This window comes from Nerophis ophidion, linkage group LG14 (assembly GCF_033978795.1).
Source record: "Nerophis ophidion isolate RoL-2023_Sa linkage group LG14, RoL_Noph_v1.0, whole genome shotgun sequence".
Taxonomy (NCBI): domain Eukaryota; kingdom Metazoa; phylum Chordata; class Actinopteri; order Syngnathiformes; family Syngnathidae; genus Nerophis; species Nerophis ophidion.
In genome coordinates this window covers 15,431,361-15,450,021 of record NC_084624.1, presented here as the reverse complement: position 1 = coordinate 15,450,021, position 18,661 = coordinate 15,431,361, and the positions used below count along the sequence as shown (strand labels likewise).

The following is an 18,661-nucleotide window of genomic DNA, read 5'->3' as shown; positions in this document are numbered from 1 at the left end:
AATGGAACTTTTTGGTATAAACTCAACTCGTCGTGTTTGGAGGAAGAAGAATACCGAGTTGCATCCCAAGAACACCAAACCTACTGTGAAGCATGGGGCTGGAAACATCATGCTTTGGGGCTGTTTTTCTGCTAAGGGGACAGGACGATTGATCCGTGTTAAGGAAAGAATGAATGGGGCCATGTATCGTGAGATTTTGAGCCAAAACCTACTTTCATCAGTGAGAGCTTTGAATGGTTGACCAAATACTTATTTTCCACCATAATTTACAAATAAATTATTTAAAATTTCTACAATGTGAATTTCTCTTTTTTTCCCACATTCTGTCTCTCACAGTTGAAGTGTACCTATGATGAAAGTTACAGACCTCTGTCATCATTTTAAGTGTGAGAACTTGCACAATCAGTGGCTGACTAAATACTTTTTTGCCCCACTGTAGGTCAGTTCGACCATCTATCGAAACTGTCTCGTATTTCTATCGAGGAAAAGTTATAAAGTATAACAGAATCAGATTTATTGGCCAAGTACTGTATGTTTACCCACAAAGAATTTGACTTGGTAGACTGCCCTGTCTTTGTTCAATGCAAGAAATAAAAAACACGCAACAACTCATTATTGTTTTATCGCCCAACCTTAACTCTGATACATTCTGCACATCCATCCATCCATTTTCTACCGCTTGTCCTTTACGGGGTCGCGGGAGGTGTGGGAGACTATCCCAGCTGCACATACATGAAAAAAAATTCAACCATAACCACTAAGGGGGGTGTGGGGAGGGGGATCACCCACATCTGCGGTCCTTTCCAAGGTTTCTCATAGTCATTCACATTGACGTCCCACTGGGTTGTGAGTTTTTCCTTGCCCTTTTGTGGGTTCTGAACCGAGGATGTCGTTGTGGCTTGTGCAGCCCTTTGAGACACTTGTGATTTAGGGCTATATAAATAAACTTTGATTGATTGACTATGCTAAGCTAACTGAACAAATTAACCACATACTGAACAAATATTTCTTCAGGCACAGAACATTAAAAAACATACGAGTACAAAAATGAATGTGCGTATTGTTATTTGTTGTGGTAGAATCCAGGTTAATATGGCCATGCTTTTATTTTGTAGGTCACTTTGCAGTTTGCACTGAACAAAAAGTGTGCATGTTTTAATGTTATGTAATTAGAAAATAGTTATGTTGCTGCTTCGCGCCCACATTTTTTCGTGATAGTAAGAACACGGTGATCAGCAGGTCCACATAGACTTTAACAGATTGCACATGAAATGCCCCGAACAGCACTTTGAGTGTTAAGAATGGGTTGTTTTTAAGAAGAGTACTTTATGGCAGTGGTTCTCAACCTTTTTCAGTGATGTACCCCTTGTGAACATTTTTTTTAATTCAAGTACCCTTAATCAAAGCAAAGCATTTTTGGTTGAAAAAAAGAGATAAAGAAGTAAAATACATCACTATGTCATCAGTTTCTGATTTATTAAATTGTATAACAGTGCAAAGTATTGCTCATTTGTAGTGGTATTTCTTGAACTATTTGGAAAAAAAGATATAAAAATAACTAAAAACTTGTTAAAATAAACAAGTGATTCAATTATAAATAAAGATTTCTACACATAGAAGTAATCATCAACTTAAAGTGCCCTCTTTGGGGATTGTAATAGAGATCCATTTGGATTCATGAACCTAATTCTAAACATTTCTTCACAAAAAAATAAATCTTTAACATCAATATTTATGGAACATGTCCACAAAAAATCTAGCTGTCAATACTGAATAATTTGTTGCATTTCTTTTCACAGTTTATGAACTTACATTCATATGTTGTTGAAGTATTATTCAATAAATATATTTATAAAGGATTTTTGAATTGTTGCTATTTTGAGAATATTTTTAAAAAATCTCACGTACCCCTTGGCATACCGTCAAATAGCCCCTGGGGTACGTGTACCCCCATTTGAGAACCACTGCTTTATGGGACGTGAAGACAACAAAAAGCAATGCGAGAAAACAATATGATGTAAGCACGATACCAACCACTGTGGAGACCAGCAGCAGAGGACAACGCTGGCTGATCAGAGACCAGGTCTTGCAGAATTCTTCCCCAACATGACTGCAGCGTGCACTGGCATACAAAATACCCTGAAGTGGAAAAAACGTTTGTTCAAGAGCTCGTACTAATGCTGGGAGGCGATGTTTAATATTTATTTATTCATCTGATAGTATTTAGTATTTCTTACTTTCAAGAAGTGTGACGTCAGATGAAAGGACAACAATCCGCCTGGTAAACACACACTCCTCTGATGCATAATGAAAGAAGATGGCAGTCTATTACCAACTATAAATCCTTAAAGCTTAACTTAACAGTGAGGTCAGTGCTACTAGCCTATTAGGTCGACTCATTTTTGGTTTTATACATATTTAGACATGAGAACATTTGTCCTAATACAACTTTTTCACTAACGATACGATAATTACCATGAATTGATTTACGTGGACCCCGACCTAAACAAGTTGAAAAACTTATTCGGGTGTTACCATTTAGTGGTCAATTGTAAGGAATATGTACTGAACTGTGCAATCTACTAATAAAAGTTTCAATCAATCAATCAAAACAGATAATGGATCCTTGCGTACTGGCCGAGACTGACATTGATTGATACGATATATCAGCAGGAATCATACATACTTGTATTATTTTGTAGTGTGGAATGTTAGAAAAGCTTTGATCACGTGAAATTAGTCAAATAGAGAACAATGGTAGGCATGAAAAACATTTATTTTTACCTGTCTGGAATTGATTTATGTTTTCTTTAAGTTTAAGTGGAGTGGTTATTGTTTTTTGGCGACACTCAGTGGCAGCAAATTCATGAAGTTTAGCTCTGGACACAATAAGTTGAAAAATGCGGACATGTTTGTTACTTTTGATTGGAGACTTTGTAAGTATAAGTATGATGCAACAAACAATATTTGACACTTGTTTTTATTGACAAATGTGCTGTTTTACACTGCACTATAATTCAATGATGGACACTTATTACATGTCTAGCTTGTGTGGTACTGTGTGCTTAGCTGTTGCATAGCTGTTAGCTCCTAGTAGCTTTTAGCCTGCTATGTTTACCTTTAGTACATGACTTCACTAAAATACAAGAAAACACCAATCTTGTGTGTTTATTGGACGACAGTTAACTGGCTGTCCAGCTTTGCACAAGTTCACACGCTGCAGGACTTTTTATTTCAAAATGTGCAGTACAGGTCAAAGGTTTGGACACACCTGCTCATTTAATGCGTTTTCTTTATTTTCAATACTATTTACAATGTAGATTGTCCCTGAAGGCATCAAAACTATGAATGAACACATGTGGAGTTATGTACTTAACAAACAGGGTGAAATAACTGAAAACATGTTTTATAATGGGGGCGGGGTTGGTGGGGGGCAGGGGAGTATATTGTATATATATATACACAATAGGGGTCGGGGTGTATATTGTAGCCCGGAAGAGTTAGGGCTGGATGGGATTCTGGGTATTTGTTCTGTTGTGTTTATGTTGTGTTACGGTGCGGATGTTCTCCCAAAATGTGTTTGACAATCTTGTTTGGTGTGGGTTCACAGTGTGGCACATATTTGTAACAGTGTTAAAGTTGTTTATACGGCCACCCTCAGTGTGACCTATGACTATGTCTTGCAGTCACTTACTGTGTTTTCAGAGGTCAACTACAACATGCGGCTGGGCCCGCACTCTTTGAACAGGTTGTGGAGGACGTTAAAGGCAGTGCCTCCACGGTGCCCTCTTAAAATTGTTCTTTGTGTTAAGTTTGGGTGAATGATCATCCCTGGAGGGGCACTGAAAACTGGTAGTCGCCCGGAAAAATCGAAGGTATTCAAGTATGACGTTGTAAAGCGCCATTCATATCAAACTCGCGGGCCGTACCAACATTAAATTTTCTTATTAAGCTGCCGGCCGCAAAATAACGTCTCATGGTCCGCCCGATTGTAGCTGAGATAGGCGCCAGCGCCCCCCGCAACCCCAAAAAAGGGAATAAGCGGTAGAAAATGGATGGATGGATGGATTGGCTTGGGGCCACATGTTTGAGACCCCTGATGTAAATAAATAGTCATGAAAATTAAGAAAACGCATTGAAATGAGAAGGTGTGTCTAAACTTTTGGCCTGTACTGTATATCACAAAGTTTACTTGCAAGCCGATATAACCCCATACTTATTGTTTTGCTGATATCGGGCTGATATCTGATCAATATCAGATTGGGAGACCACAAGATTTTTACAAGTAATTAAATATTTTCCAGTGATGAAAAGATGATTGTGAAAATTTCTTAAAAAGTACCCAAATATCTTATAGAGTGTTTTTTTCACAGTGCGTCATCAGATGTTAAAGAGATGCACACCTGATGTTGGTTGATATGTTGGATCAGTTTGTCACAGTCCAGATGCCTCCTACCTTCTTCAGCCTTCACCTTAATAAAACTCACTGATGGGAGAGCCAGCAGTACTCTGGCATACACACACACACAAACACATTAAGCTTCTGAAGTGACTCACGGGAGGGTTGGTTCATTTGTGCATACCTGTTCCATGTGTTTAGTGTGTGTTCACAGCTGAGTTGTGCTGAAGCTTCAGTCAGTGAGCCGGAAAACCTCTCAGACGCCAACTCAAACAGGAAGTCACATACATCAGAGCTGCCTGGGTGACTAACAGCAGTGGTGGTCAGATCCATCTCATACACCACTTCCTGCATTTGTGCATACATACACACATCAGAACACACACCGTACAGTGGAAAACGTTTATGTGTACACCACTTTATACTGGTTGACTTACTGAGACATAAGTGGTAGATGACATTACCCAATACTATTCATAACTTACACATTTACTTCTGACTTTGTTCAGAGGCATTAAGAGAATGACTGATAGTAATAGATGGTTGTTTGTTGACATGCTTTTACTGCCTTTGTGCAATTATTTTTTAACATCCTTGGATTTTTCACATATTTTAAACTCCTATCTTACTGAACAGCTGTGATAATTTACTTGTATGTTTTGACTACAATGACATTTACTGTAGGCCAGGATTAGAGGTTTGAGGAGTACTGTGTGTGGGTGTGTCTTTTGGTTTCAGGACTTGTAGGTCACAATTAGTCATACACATACAAACCACAGTGAGGATAGAGGATATGTTTAGAGTGCCATACTATTTGTTGACCGCTTTAATTTGCTATTATAGTTCATCTTATTACTTCTTTTTGTTATAGTATTCATATTTCTTGCCATCATGTTGTGTATACATATTCAATCCACATCAAATTCCCTCAAGAGTCAAAAGTGTGCCATTCAAGAAACAAAGACCCAGTCTTATCCCTCCAGCACCCTATAAAGTTTAAGGAGGTCACAACAAAATGTGAACAAATATTTATCAAAGGAAATATTACACGTCCGGGATTTCAACTCCCAACCTACCGATCTCAGGGCGGTCACTCTAACCACTTAGGTGGTTTTCATTCACAATTGAAGTTAAAAAGTGGCTTTGGAGCAATCAAAGCTGCTAACACGGTCACTAAGGTGGGCACTATGTTTGACAGATCAACTTAATGTGTATTATATTCATCCATGACAGCATTTTTGTTGTAAATTGTGAGATGTGTCTGTTAAAATCATGGTTGTTTTTACAAACGATGACAGATGTGAACAAGAGCATGTATTGTCTCTGTGGGATGATGTAAATGAGGTATGGTTGTATTGTATATTGTGGAGAGACTGAGCCGACGAGCCGACAGCAGGCTCGGACAAACGATGGTTCGGCTCAAGATGGCGGCGAGAAGGCGGAGCACGCAGCGAAGCAGAGAGGCGGGGCGCACTCGGAGCGACGCTGCAGTCAGCCGAGTCAGGTGCGTAAACTACACACCTGTTCTCAATCCCATCATCTTCTGCTGCAGCATAAAAGGGGCGAAGGAGGAACACTCGGGGCAGAAGTAGGAGAACTAGGAAAAAGACCTAGAGAGCTACAACGACCAAGAGCGAGCCGAAGACAACAGCGAGGACACAGCCGATCAAAAAGTGAGAGAGGAGCGAGCAGGAAGGAGCGGAGCAGCTGAAAAGCGATCCGACGAAAAGACAAGCTGTTATTGAAAAATAAAGCCAGTCAAACCTGCTCAGCGATATCATTCCTCGATGATCCATGCAACCCACAAGAAGCCGTTCACATATATTAAGTATGTCCATGAAAGGGCATTTTATGACTTTTCTTAATTTGACTACATGCTATGGTATGATTGTATTGTCATAATTTCATTGTATGATTTGTGTATCCCTTTAATTTAGGTAGCCAGGGACTGCAGATGGAAATATATAATCTGGTACAGAACATATCTGTCTTTGATCTCAATGTTTCAGTGCATTGTCCCTTTAAATAAAGACTAAACAAAAACTTTGGAAGCTTTGCCACAGGATTACAAGCGATAAAAAGCACATGCCCTTGTAGTCAAGGAGGACACACACTAATGCAGAGAAACCTCCACTGTTTAAAGTGTTCATAACAAGGGACCCAAGCACACCTGTGGCGTGTAGTGCTGCATAACCTTCCTCTTTGTAAGACCCATGTCACGGGACTTCAAACATGACATGACACCATGGCTGGTTCCGAGACAGGATCGCTTGCTTTGCTTTTAATTTACAAGAAGTGGGTCTTGCGTTTTTGAAGCAGCAATTTTTTCTGCACTAAATTTTTCAGCACTTGATTTTGTGTTGGCCCTGCGATGAGGTGGCGACTTGTCCAGGGTGTACCCCGCCTTCCGCCTGATTGTAGCTTTGATAGGCGCCAGCGCCCCCCGCGACCCCGAAAGGGAATAAGCGGTAGAAAATGGATGGATGGATTAATTTTTTTACACAATTGTTTCACGGTGGCAGAGGGGTTAGTGCGTCTGCCTCACAATACGAAGGTCCTGCAGTCCTGGGTTCAAATCCAGGCTCGGGATCTTTCTGTGTGGAGTTTGCATGTTCTCCCCGTGAATGCGTGGGTTCCCTCCGGGTACTCCGGCTTCCTCCCACTTCCAAAGACATGCACCTGGTGATAGGTTGATTGGCAACACTAAATTGGCCCTAGTGTGTGAATGTGAGTGTGAATGTTGTCTGTCTATCTGTGTTGGCCCTGCGATGAGGTGGCGACTCGTCCAGGGTGTGCCCCGCCTTCCGCCCGATTGTAGCTGAGATAGGCGCCAGCGCCCCCCGCGACCCCGAAAGGGACTAAGCGGTAGAAAATGGATGGATGGATGGATGTTTCAACATTACATTTTCAAAGAGACGCATTTTGCTCACAATTTTTTTAATGTAGTTGTCAGCATAGTGGACAACTTTCATTACATATTCAGTTCATGCACAAGTTTACATTGGCATTTTGGACACTCTTCTATCAATCTAAATTACCGTATTTCCTTGAATTGCCGCCGGGGCGCTAATTAATTTCAGACCTCTTCTCACTCCTGCGTTTAACAAAGGCATGCGGTAAAAGTAAGCATGCGCTAATTATTTTAAAACCTCTTCTCACTCCGGCACTTACCAAAGGTATGCAGTAAAAATTTGAGTGTGATGTAAGCTTGGACCTTAAATCCTACTAAATAGCTCTTAATCTTCTTCCCTTTATGTGATTTCAGATTACCAGTATTGAAACCAGCCTCCTCCATTTTGAAAATGATGACAGGGGAAGTGTCACTCGTGACGTCACGAGTTTGACCAGGCGGTAATACCAAGCATGCGCTAATTATTTTGGAAAACGAGTTTGACCCGGCAATAATTCAAGGCAGGCGCATACTATATGCCCTGCGGCAATTCCAGGAAATACGGTATGTTTGAGATGATTAAATCACTTTTCATCATGATAATGCATCTTGCCATAGAGCAAAAATTGGAAAATCTTTCCTTGCAGAAAGATGTATAAGTCAATGTCATGGCCTGCAATTTGTCTGAATCTTAATCCAACTGAAAATCTGTGGAGGAAATTGAAGAAAATGGTACACGACAAGACTCCACCTGCAAAGCTTATCTGACTACAGCAATCAGAGAAAGTTGGAGTAGGATTGATGAAGAGTAGTGGTTGTCACTCGTTAACTTCATGCTTAAGAGACTGCAACTTGTTGTAAAAGCATGAGATGGTGCAAAAAAGCACTAATGGTGGGTTGGGTTGCACTTTATTTTTCATAATTTGTTTCCCTCAGGATTGTTCTAAAAATGTAACTTAATGACAAGCACAATTTATTTTCTTGATTTATTTTAGTGTTTCTAAAAGCTAAAAGTTGCCATTTGGAACGATTATGATTTTGTGTCATGTTTTTTATCTTATTCTTTTTTATACCAAAATTAAACAACTGAATGAACATCTTGCAAGACTGGCGGTTTCATATTTTTTTGGTCTGGAGTTGTATAATTGTTTGATACTTGTTTAAATTGACAAATGTGCTGTTTTGGACTGTAATATTGTTCAATGAAGGATACTTATTACATACAGTATATCTAGCTTGTTTGCTATATTGTGTGTTGAGAAGCTTCTAGCTTTTAGTAGCCTATAGCTTTCCATGCTCACCTATTGTAAATGCCTTGACTGGAAAATACCTACCTTGTGTGCTTATTGGAGGACGTTTAGATGTTCACTGGCTGTCCAGCTTTGCACAAGTTGCTTGTTTTTTTTGAGGGGGAAATACACTTCACCCACCTTGTTCCCACTGCTGCTCACAATGGTGTATGAATATGAATTAATGTTACGTGGTGGTCGGAGAGGCTGTAGGCGCAAATTAACAGCCACATTTCCATCGGTCTACCCGAGGGCAGCTGTGACTACAAACATAGGTTGTGAATGTGGAGTGAATAAATGATGGCTTCTCATTATCACTTTAAAGCGCTTTGAGTGTCTACAAAAGCGCTGTATATGTATGCTGTGAAGAGACGAAGCCGACGGGCCGACAACGGGCGGAAAGCAGCAGCGCGGGCCCACCTGGAGGCCAGGAGGCGGGGCATGCGGTGGCGAGGAGAGGCGTGACACACGTGGAGCGACACTGGAGCGGCAATCTGAGCCAGGTGCGTATATTACACACCTGCTCAAAATCTGTCTATCTGCTGCTAGAGTACAAAAAGGGCGAGGGAGGAACGAGCGAGAGAGCAGCACGGAGGAGGAAACAATGGCCAGCAGACGAAGAGCGCCACAAGCCACACCGAGAGAGCGATGACGCCGCCCCGCAGCGGACGCAAGCCCCGGACGCCAAAAGGCGTGCAGCGGCAGCAGACAGGCCGGAAGAGCGCACTGAAAAGTGACGCGACCAAAGGGCCAACTGACAACAGATTTATTGAAATAATTAAATCAAGGTCAAAACTGCTATGATGCGTCATGTGTCAGGTGTCCCCGCAACCCACACCAGGACGGCAGGAAGTCCGTCACAGTGGCGCCCAACAAAAAGACACCAGTGGAAGCGGAGGACGACGATGTCATCTGGGCTCTTGTGGCAGGTTACACCAGGCTGCTTGAGAAAAAACGTCAGGAAACCCAGATGATGCTAGCGTTGCTGGAGACGACGAAAGAAGAAGCCAAGAAAGCCGGTGTCGATGCCATCTACCTGGGAGGCGGGACTGGAGAGGTGACAGTAGCGGTGACCGACCACCAGGACGAACTGGCGGCCAACACAGAAGAAGTTTACGTTGACGAAGACATTATTGTTGATGACGGTAAAGAAGAAGATGAAGTTTATAAAGAAGAAATTTTCGTTGAAAATGAAATTTACTTTAATGGTGAAGTCTACGTAAATGAAAAAAATTTATGTTAATGATGAAGATTACGACGACGATGAAAATGACGTTCATGATAAAATTTATGTTAAAGAAGAAGTTAAAGAAGAAGTTGATGATGATGAAAAAGAAGTTAAAGAAGGTGAAGTCCAAGAAAATGATGAAGAAAAAGAAATTCTGGAAGATAAAGAAGATGAAGATGATGAAAATGAAGTAGAACTCAAAGATGAGGACGAAGTCGAAAAACCTCAAGAAATTGAGAGAAAAGAAGAAGTTAAAGAAGAAGAAGTTGATGATGATGGAAAAAAGGTTAAAGAAGTTGAAGTCCAAGGGAATAATGAACAAAAAGAAATAATTGAAGAAATTCTGGTAGATAAAGAAGATGAAGACGGAGAAGGCTAAGAGGACAAGGAAAAACTGACCAAGGACAAGGAGACAGACATTCTTGGAGAAATGCAAGAAAAGAAAGAAGGGGACAAGGAAAACTTACAGAGGACAAGGAGACAGACATTCTTGGAGAAATGCAAGAAAAGAAAGAAGAGGACGAAGAGGACAAGGAAAAACTCACCGAGGATAAGGAGACAGACATTCTTGGAGAAATGCAAGAAAAGAAAGAAGAGGACAAAGAGGACAAGGAAAGACTCACAAAAGACAAGAAAAGAAAGACAAAGACAAAGGCTAAGAAGTCAGAGGGCCGCAGCAATTTTTTTCCCCGCTCGGGAAGGAAACGAGCGGGGGGAGCATGCTCGGCCGGACCGGAGTCCGGCCTAGAACTGGCGGGGGAGGTATGTGGAGAGACACAGCTGACGGGCCGACAACGGGCGGAAAGCAGCAGCGCGGGCCCACCTGGAGGCCAGGAGGCGGGGCATGCGGCGCCGAGGAGAGGCGTGACTCATGTGGAGCGACACTGGAGCGGCAATCTGAGCCAGGTGCATATATTATACACCTGCTCAAAATCTGTCTATCTGCTGCTATAGTACAAAAAGGGCGCGTGAGGAACGAGCGAGAGAGCAGCACGGAGGAGGAAACAACGGCCAGCAGACGAAGAGCGCCACAAGCCACACCGAGAGAGTGATGACGCACCCCCGCAGCGGACGCAAGCCCCGGACGCCGAAAGGTGTGCAGCAGACAGGCCGGAAGGGCGGACTGAAAAGTAACCATACCAAAGGGCCAACTGACAACAGATTTATTGAAATAATAAATCAAGGTCAAAACTGCTATTATGCGCCATGTGTCAGGTGTCCCCGCAACCCACACCAGGACGGCAGGAAGTCCGTCACATATGCGCTATATAATTCCTTATTTTTATTATTTAAGGAGACGAGGTGTAGGACTTCTTCTAACTGGGATATCATCCAACATTTTATATAAAAACCAGAGTAATATCGTTTGACGGGTTGACACATCCAGTTGAGCTCTAATCGGCACAAGGTACAAAATTGTTGAAATATACATGTTAGAAGTTCTGCAAGTTGCTAAAGAGGCAACCACCGTCAGCGGACTGCTTCTACTCCTCTTTGGACATGTAATGAGACGTATTTTTACTGTATGCATGTTCAAAATAAATTTACACCATAAACCATAATCCAATATAATCCCATACTTTTGATGATATTGAATCGATATCAATATTATTTCAGGACATCTCTAGTTAATACCGCTTATTTTTTATTTTATAGCTTACATTTCACTAAACAGAAAGTCACTATGTGCAATTAATTGTTAATGTTAATTCCGCAACATTTTAATGTTGCGGAATTAAGAAATAGTGGTGTTACTGTGGTTTCACATTGCTTATAATAATGTCAAGATCACAGTGGTACCTCGATGTTTTGTTTATCATCTGTCAAGGTCAGACGAAAACCCAAGCATTGTTTTCTAATTAGAAATAATGTAAATCCAATTAATCTGTTTGAGAGCCAAAAATCAGAAGACAAAACACATTTTAAATAAAATAATGACATTTTAACATGCAGAAACAATTTTAACATCAAATTTAAAATCATATTTTACGTAAACCAAAGCATATGAATAGTGTGGCGTAGGAAAACCGAGATACCTCTGTACTACAACACATGTCGACATAAATGGAACAATTTTTCATAGAGATTACCCCTTATGTTGACCATGTATGTCGACGTTGACTTAAAGGCCTACTGAAATGAGATTTACTTATTTAAACGGGGATAGCAGGTCCATTCTATGTGTCATACTTGATCATTTCACAATATTGCCATATTTTTGCTGAAAGGATTTAGTTGAGAAAATCCACAATAAAGTTCGGAACTTTCGGTGCTAACAGAAAAGCCCTGCCTTTTCCGGAAGTCGCAGACGATGACGTCACATGTTGAGGGCTGCTCACATATTCACATTGTTTTTAATGGGAGCCTCCAACAAAAAGTGCTATTTGGACCGAGAAAACGACAATTTCCCCATTAATTTGAGCGAGGATGAAAGATTTGTGTTTGAGGATATTTATAGCGACGGACTGGAAAAAAAAAAAGAAAGAAGTTAAAAAAAAAATGCGATTGCATTGGGACGTGTTTGTAGATACATTTACTAGGATAATTCTGGGAAATCGCTTATCTTTCAATCGTGTTACTAGTGTTTTAGTGAGATTAACAGTACCTGATAGTCGGAGGGGTTTGTCCACGGGTGTCTTGACGCCAATGTCTCAGCGAAGTAGATGGCAGCTTTATGGACGGGGCAAGCTCAGCTGATCTCTGGTAAGAAGCGACTTTTTACCACAATTTTCTCACCAAAACCTGCTGGTTGACATTCGGTCGTTATCCATGTTCGCTTTACCGCGCTCTGATCCATAGTAAAGTTTCACCTCCGGAAATTTTAAACAAGGAATCACCGTGTGTTTGTGTGGCTCAAGGCTAAAGCTTCCCAACTCCATCTTTCTATTTTGACTTCTCCAATATTAATTGAACAAATTGCAAAAGATTCAGCAACACAGATCTCCAAAATACTGTGTAATTATGCCATTAAAGCAGACGACTTTTAGCTGTGTGTGTGCGCAGCGCTAGTATTTCCTAACAGCCCGTGATGTCACGAGTACACGTCGTCATTACGCGACGTTTTCAAGAAAAAACTCCCGGTAAATTTAAAATTGCAATTTAGTAAACTAAAAAGGCCGTATTGGCATGTGTTGCAATTTTAATATTTCATCATTGATATATAAACTATCAGACTGCGTGGTGGGTAGTAGTGGGTTTCAGTAGGCCTTTAAGCTTTTAGTAATTAGAAAAAAAAAAGGTGGACAAGGATATGATGAGTTTGTCCCCATGTATGCGTTACAATTTACTTTTGGTTGCTAAGTAGTATTGAATGAAGATCGTAATTGGTTACCTGTAATATGCAGATGATGTCTGGAAGACAGGTTCCTCTCTGTGAGATTGCGTGATCTTTTGGACTCTTCTCACTGTGAACATGAAAAGTGTGAAAGAGTTGAAAATGTGTGATGAAGTCATCCAATAAGCATTAAAAAGGTCATCAAAAAACATCACAGGAACAGAAAATAAAGGTGAGACAAAGTTCTAACCACGGCTGGCCACCAGTAGCAAGTTCTGTATTTGATGATCAGCTGGGCTTCTGCAAGATGATTCAGCGTCTTCCCAGTCATAAAAGAGCATGTAAATTGTCCATTGGTGCCAATGTGAGTGTGAATACTGGCTTTAGGTGTCATTCCTATGACTTACTGGGTGAGGTGGGCTACACTCTAGAACAGGGGTCGGGAACCTTTTTGGCTGAGAGAGCCATGAAAGCCAAATATTTCAAAATGTATTTCCATGGGAGCCACATAATATTTTTTAACATTGAATACAACTAAATGCGTTAATTTTTAAGTAAGACCAACATTTTTAGAGTATAATAAGTCTCTTACTCTTTTTAATAACATTGTTATTCTAAAGTTAACCAACAATGAATATAATACTTCTTACCTTTAATGTGACATCTTCAACAGGTGCGGTAAAAAACGGATGGTTGGATTAAAATGCATGAGAATGTTTTATAATTTGAACGTTATTTTTAACACTGTGATTACGAGCGGAATTATTCATTACTTATTGTGTTAAGCATTGTCAGCTAAGATTTATCTGAGAGCCAGATGCAGTCATCAAAAGAGCCATATCTGGCTCTAGAGCCATAGGTTCCCTACCCCTGCTCTAGAACAAAATAGACTGGGATTGTGGTCCATCTCAGCTTGACAACAAGGGATGTGTACTATTCACATTTGAACCAGTACGGTACCAATTCCCCGTAATTTGGAATCGATACAAGCACTCAACGGTACCAATTTTAAGTCTTTAGTGTTTATCTATCCATCCATCTTCAACCGCTTATCCGGAACCGGGTCGCCGAGACAACAGATCCAGCAGAGACCCACAGACTTCCCTCTCCAGAGCAACATTAGCAACTTCCTCCTGGGGGATCCTGAAGCATTCCCAGGCCAGAGAGGAGATGTAATCCCCCATCTGGTCCTTGGCCTGCCGCGGGGTCTCCTCCCAGTGGGACGTGCAACAAGGACCTCCCTAGGGAGACGCTTGTGAGGCATCCGCACGAGATGCCCGAACCACCTCAGCTGGTTTCGTTCCAAGCAAAGGAGCAGCGGCTCTACTCCGAGTCTCTCTCGGATGACTGAACTTTTACCCTATCTCTAAGGGAGATGCCAGCCACCCTTCTGAGAAAACTAATTTCGGCCGCTTGTATCCGCGATCTTACTCTTTCGGTCATGACCCACATTTCATGACCATAGATTAGAGTAGGAATGTAGATTGCTCGGTAGACCGAGAGCTTTGTCTTCTGGCTCAGCTCTCGTTTAGTGTTTATGTGATAATAAATGTTGTTAATGTGTTTAATAATGACATCATATTTTTAAAACGCAACATTTAACAGGGTGCTGATAATAATAACTTGTGATGTCCAGTTATTATATTTTTCTTTCTTACACCTCTGAGTATCACTTTCAAATATACATTAATTTCAGTTTGTCCTAAATATGTTGCTGTAGTAAGTAAATAGTCTTTGCCATTAAGATGAATATGCCAGCCTTGTATTTTGTTGATTCCTACAAACAGGAACTACAGTTTGTACTTTAAACATACCAGCTGTTTGATTGTATTGTGCATCTTAGTTGTAGTTTTCATCACCAAATTTGCAGATGTTGAAATTGGCATGTAAAATCTCTAATCCTAATCAGTAATGGCATTAGATCGCCACAATACCAGAATTTCAATACTTATTTGATATCACAATAAAACAAAAATAAAAATCTGAACCCATTATACCCCTCCTTCTGCTCGAGTGCAGCCGAGATAGTCTCCACCATTCCCGCTACCTTGAAAGAGACAAGCGGTAGAAAATGGACTTTTAAATTTACTACTTCATTGAAAAGTGTTTCAGAGTGTCAAATATTTAAGATGACTGTTCTTCAACAGTTTTTGCAAATAATTTAAATTGTAGTATCAGCTACCAAGAGAAAATATACATAAAAAAAAAACAGCAGTGTTCAATAACCTTCCAGACTGTGCTTGTAAATATCATATTAATAACCACAATAGTCAACTATTGTACCTTCTAAAAACAACAGCAGTGGCATGGAGCTTTCAAGTATTGTATATTAAAAAAATATATATTTTTTATTAATAGTATTTCATAAGGTGGTGGTGTGGCATTGTGTAATTTGTAATGAAATAGACTAATAAAAAGACTTAAACATAAATTTAAAGACAAATTCACAAACAAAACCAACAAAGTCCATGACTTTGTGTTTTTATTCCTTATTAGTGTCAACATTTTAGCCTTTTTTCATTAGGTTATGCTGGTTTGATCTATTTTTCCATGGGGTTTTTTTCTTCATTTTATTTCTACAAAGTGCCATGGACCCATAAACAAGAGCTGTGTTCTGCAAATGGCACCCAGGCTACAATTTGAACACCACTGGTTTATTTATTTAACCAGAAAGATGGTGACCAAACGATGTAAGAGTGTCTCTAAGCTGTGTCTTCTTAACATTTATAGAAGTGTTAAAATTGGGTAGAAACTTTGTGGAAGTTTTCTGCATGTGTTCCACATTTAAAGCACACTCCAGGTTTGTGGTGGCGGATCGCTGCTCTTACTCACCCAGCAAATACTTCACTTTTCATGACCGCTTGTATTCATTTAGTAAATAAATGCATGGGGTATAACACACTCTGTCACTTCAGTGTTTCCCACAGGTGAGGCATCTATTTGTGGTGGTGTGGTCGGGGGTAGGGAGCAGCGGCGGCGGCGATGACTAAGAAGAACGCGGAGTTGGAATATAATTACAACACTTTATGTACATATTTATATACATATTTATATCATATTTACATATTTATATCATATTTAACTACAAGCTCCATTCACAGACAGTCTCATTGCTTTTATGAGCGGTCAAGGGGGTCAAAAGCCGAAAAAACATAAAATAAAATAAAAAACTTTTTTTTTTTTTATTTGTGGCGGCCGTAATTCTTTCGTGGCGGGCCGCCACAAATAAATGAATGTGTGGGAAACCCGGCACTTCCTCCTCGTTTCACTTTTAATTTGTGTGTTGGTAAAGTAGCAAAGCAGAGCTCTTCTGCTATGTCTTTCTCTGGCGAAGCAGGTATAAATTAGATGTGTTGTAAAGCATACAATCAAAGTTACAATGCATACTACCAAAGTTCTATTATCATTTGTTAATAAGCGAGGAATAAGCAAAAGCACTAAATTTGTGGTAGGATGATACAGATAAATAAATATATGAGAAACACAGGCTTATATTTTTAGGATAGAAGGCTTCTTCTTCAGTGCGGACTGCTCAGTTCTCACATGCCAAAAATCGACATAGCTTGCCGATGAAAACATGTTGGACAGTCTTTGGTGCAGACGATACTTTAAAAAAGTTGGTATTGATGTAATTTTTGCACGTTGGTATCAAAGTATTGATACTTCTGACAACCCTAATTTGACATATCACATGTAAATTAGCATTTAGCAAGCGCATTTTAAAAAGCGGAGCCTTGCTTTTGAGAGCTTTCTATCAGGCATGCTTGCCTTGTCGGCAGAAAAAATTACAACATTGCTTGTTTGTCCTTTAAAGTTAGAGTTAAAGTACCAATGACTTAAAGGCCTACTGAAACCCACCACTACCCACCACGCAGTCTGATAGTTTATACATCAATGATGAAATATTAACATTGCAACACATGACAATACAGCCTTTTTAGTTTACTAAATTATAATTTTAAATTTCCCGGGAGTTTCGTCTTCGAAACGTCGTGTAAAGATGACGTTTACGCAAGACATCACGGGTTTTTAGGAAGTATGAGCGCTGCGCACACACACAGCTAAATGTTGTCTGCTTTAACGGCATAATTGTAGAGTTTTTGGGACATCTGTGTTGCTGAATCTTTTGCAATTTTTTCAATTAATATTGGAGAAGTCACAGTAGAAAGATGGAGTTGGGAAGCTTTAGCCTTTAGCCACACAAACACATGGTGATTCCTTGTTTAAAATTCCTGGAGGTGAAACTTAACTATGGATTAGAGCGCGGTCAAGAGAACATCGATCCCGACCACATGTCAACCAGCAGGTTTTGGTGAGAAAATTGTGGTTAAAAAGTCAGTTCTTACCGGAGAAAAGCTGAGCTTGTGCCGTCCATAGCTGCCGTCGACTCCCCTGAGACACTGCGCGTCAAGACACCCGTGGGGACACCCTTCCGACTATCAGGTACTATTAAACTCACTAAAACATTAGCAACACAATAGAAAGATAAGGGATTTCCCAGAATTAACCTGGTAAATGTGTCTAAAAACATCGGAATCCGTCCCAATGCAATCGCGTTTTTTTAATTTTAACTTTTTTTTTTTTTCTAGTCCGTCGCTATCAATCTCCTCAAACACGAATCTTTCATCCTCGCTCAAATTAATGGGGAAATTGTCGTTTTCTCGGTCCGAATAGCACTTTTTGTTGGAGGCTCCCATTAAAAACAATGTGAATATGTGAGGAGCCATCAAACATGTGACGTCATCGTCTGCGACTTCCGGTAGAGGCAGGGCATTTCTGTTAGCACCGAAAGTTGCGAACTTTATCGTGGATGTTCTCTACTAAATCCTTTCAGCAAAAATATGGCAATATCGCTAAATGATCAAGTATGACACATAGAATGGATCTGCTATCCCCGTTTAGATAAGAAAATCTAATTTTAGTAGGCCTTTAAGTGTTTGAGCTAGTGCCAAGTCTGCAACCGGATGTGATGTCACATGCTTTTAACAAAAGGTATCAAAATATGGTACATTTTAATTTTACGTATGCAGTAGTGGAGACGGAATTCGGTCGGTACTCATTTAAGTACGTAATTCGGTACACGCCAATGCAAGCTAGGGCAGAGTTTAGAGATCAATTTTGTACTGCTGAGCAACACACTAACCTGGACTGCTGGTCCATGAGGGCATGAATGAGATGAAAGAAAACACTTTTCATGCTTCCTCCACAGCCACCCTCATTATCTGGAGCAGTTAGATAAAGGTGCAGACATGCCCACTGGTGGTACTCCAGTCTAACACACACACACAAGTAGACTTAGACCTAGTCTGTGGGTATGTTGTGCATATGCAATGAGTGTCAGCCTCTGTATTACCGTTCTGAGTCAGTCATGGCGTCTTTACTTCTTTCCACTTGGGATTCATTTGCCAGCCATTCTGTAAAGGATAACTGCACACAAAAAGGGGGTGAAGGTTATATTACAAATGCAATACAAATTGAATAACCAACAACACAAATATTTTCCCCAATGCAGTGTTTAAAAACAATAGCCATCCACACCAGGACTTAAAGCCAGGATATCAGTATTGGTCCATATCGCTAA

The 18,661-nt window shown here is 40.4% G+C and overlaps 1 protein-coding gene across 5 annotated transcripts in view; it reads right to left on the bottom strand.

The window, feature by feature from the left end:
- Positions 1 to 18,661, bottom strand: part of LOC133568186 (Fanconi anemia group A protein-like) — a 115,392-nt gene that overhangs the window by 15,827 nt on the left and 80,904 nt on the right. For 4 of the 5 annotated variants that reach the window (XR_009809547.1, XM_061919937.1, XM_061919938.1 and 1 more), the window contains 7 exons: positions 18,434 to 18,507; positions 18,224 to 18,352; positions 13,138 to 13,210; positions 4,584 to 4,747; positions 4,404 to 4,509; positions 2,238 to 2,297; positions 2,035 to 2,139 (listed from right to left, as the gene is read on the bottom strand). Coding sequence is in view for 4 of the 5 variants with exons in the window: in XM_061919937.1 (XP_061775921.1) it covers positions 2,035 to 2,139; positions 2,238 to 2,297; positions 4,404 to 4,509; positions 4,584 to 4,747; positions 13,138 to 13,210; positions 18,224 to 18,352; positions 18,434 to 18,507 (711 nt within the window). In the remaining variant the exon portion in view is untranslated. The remainder of the gene's footprint in view (positions 1 to 2,034; positions 2,140 to 2,237; positions 2,298 to 4,403; positions 4,510 to 4,583; positions 4,748 to 13,137; positions 13,211 to 18,223; positions 18,353 to 18,433; positions 18,508 to 18,661) is intronic. The other variant, XM_061919939.1, reaches the window with a different exon arrangement.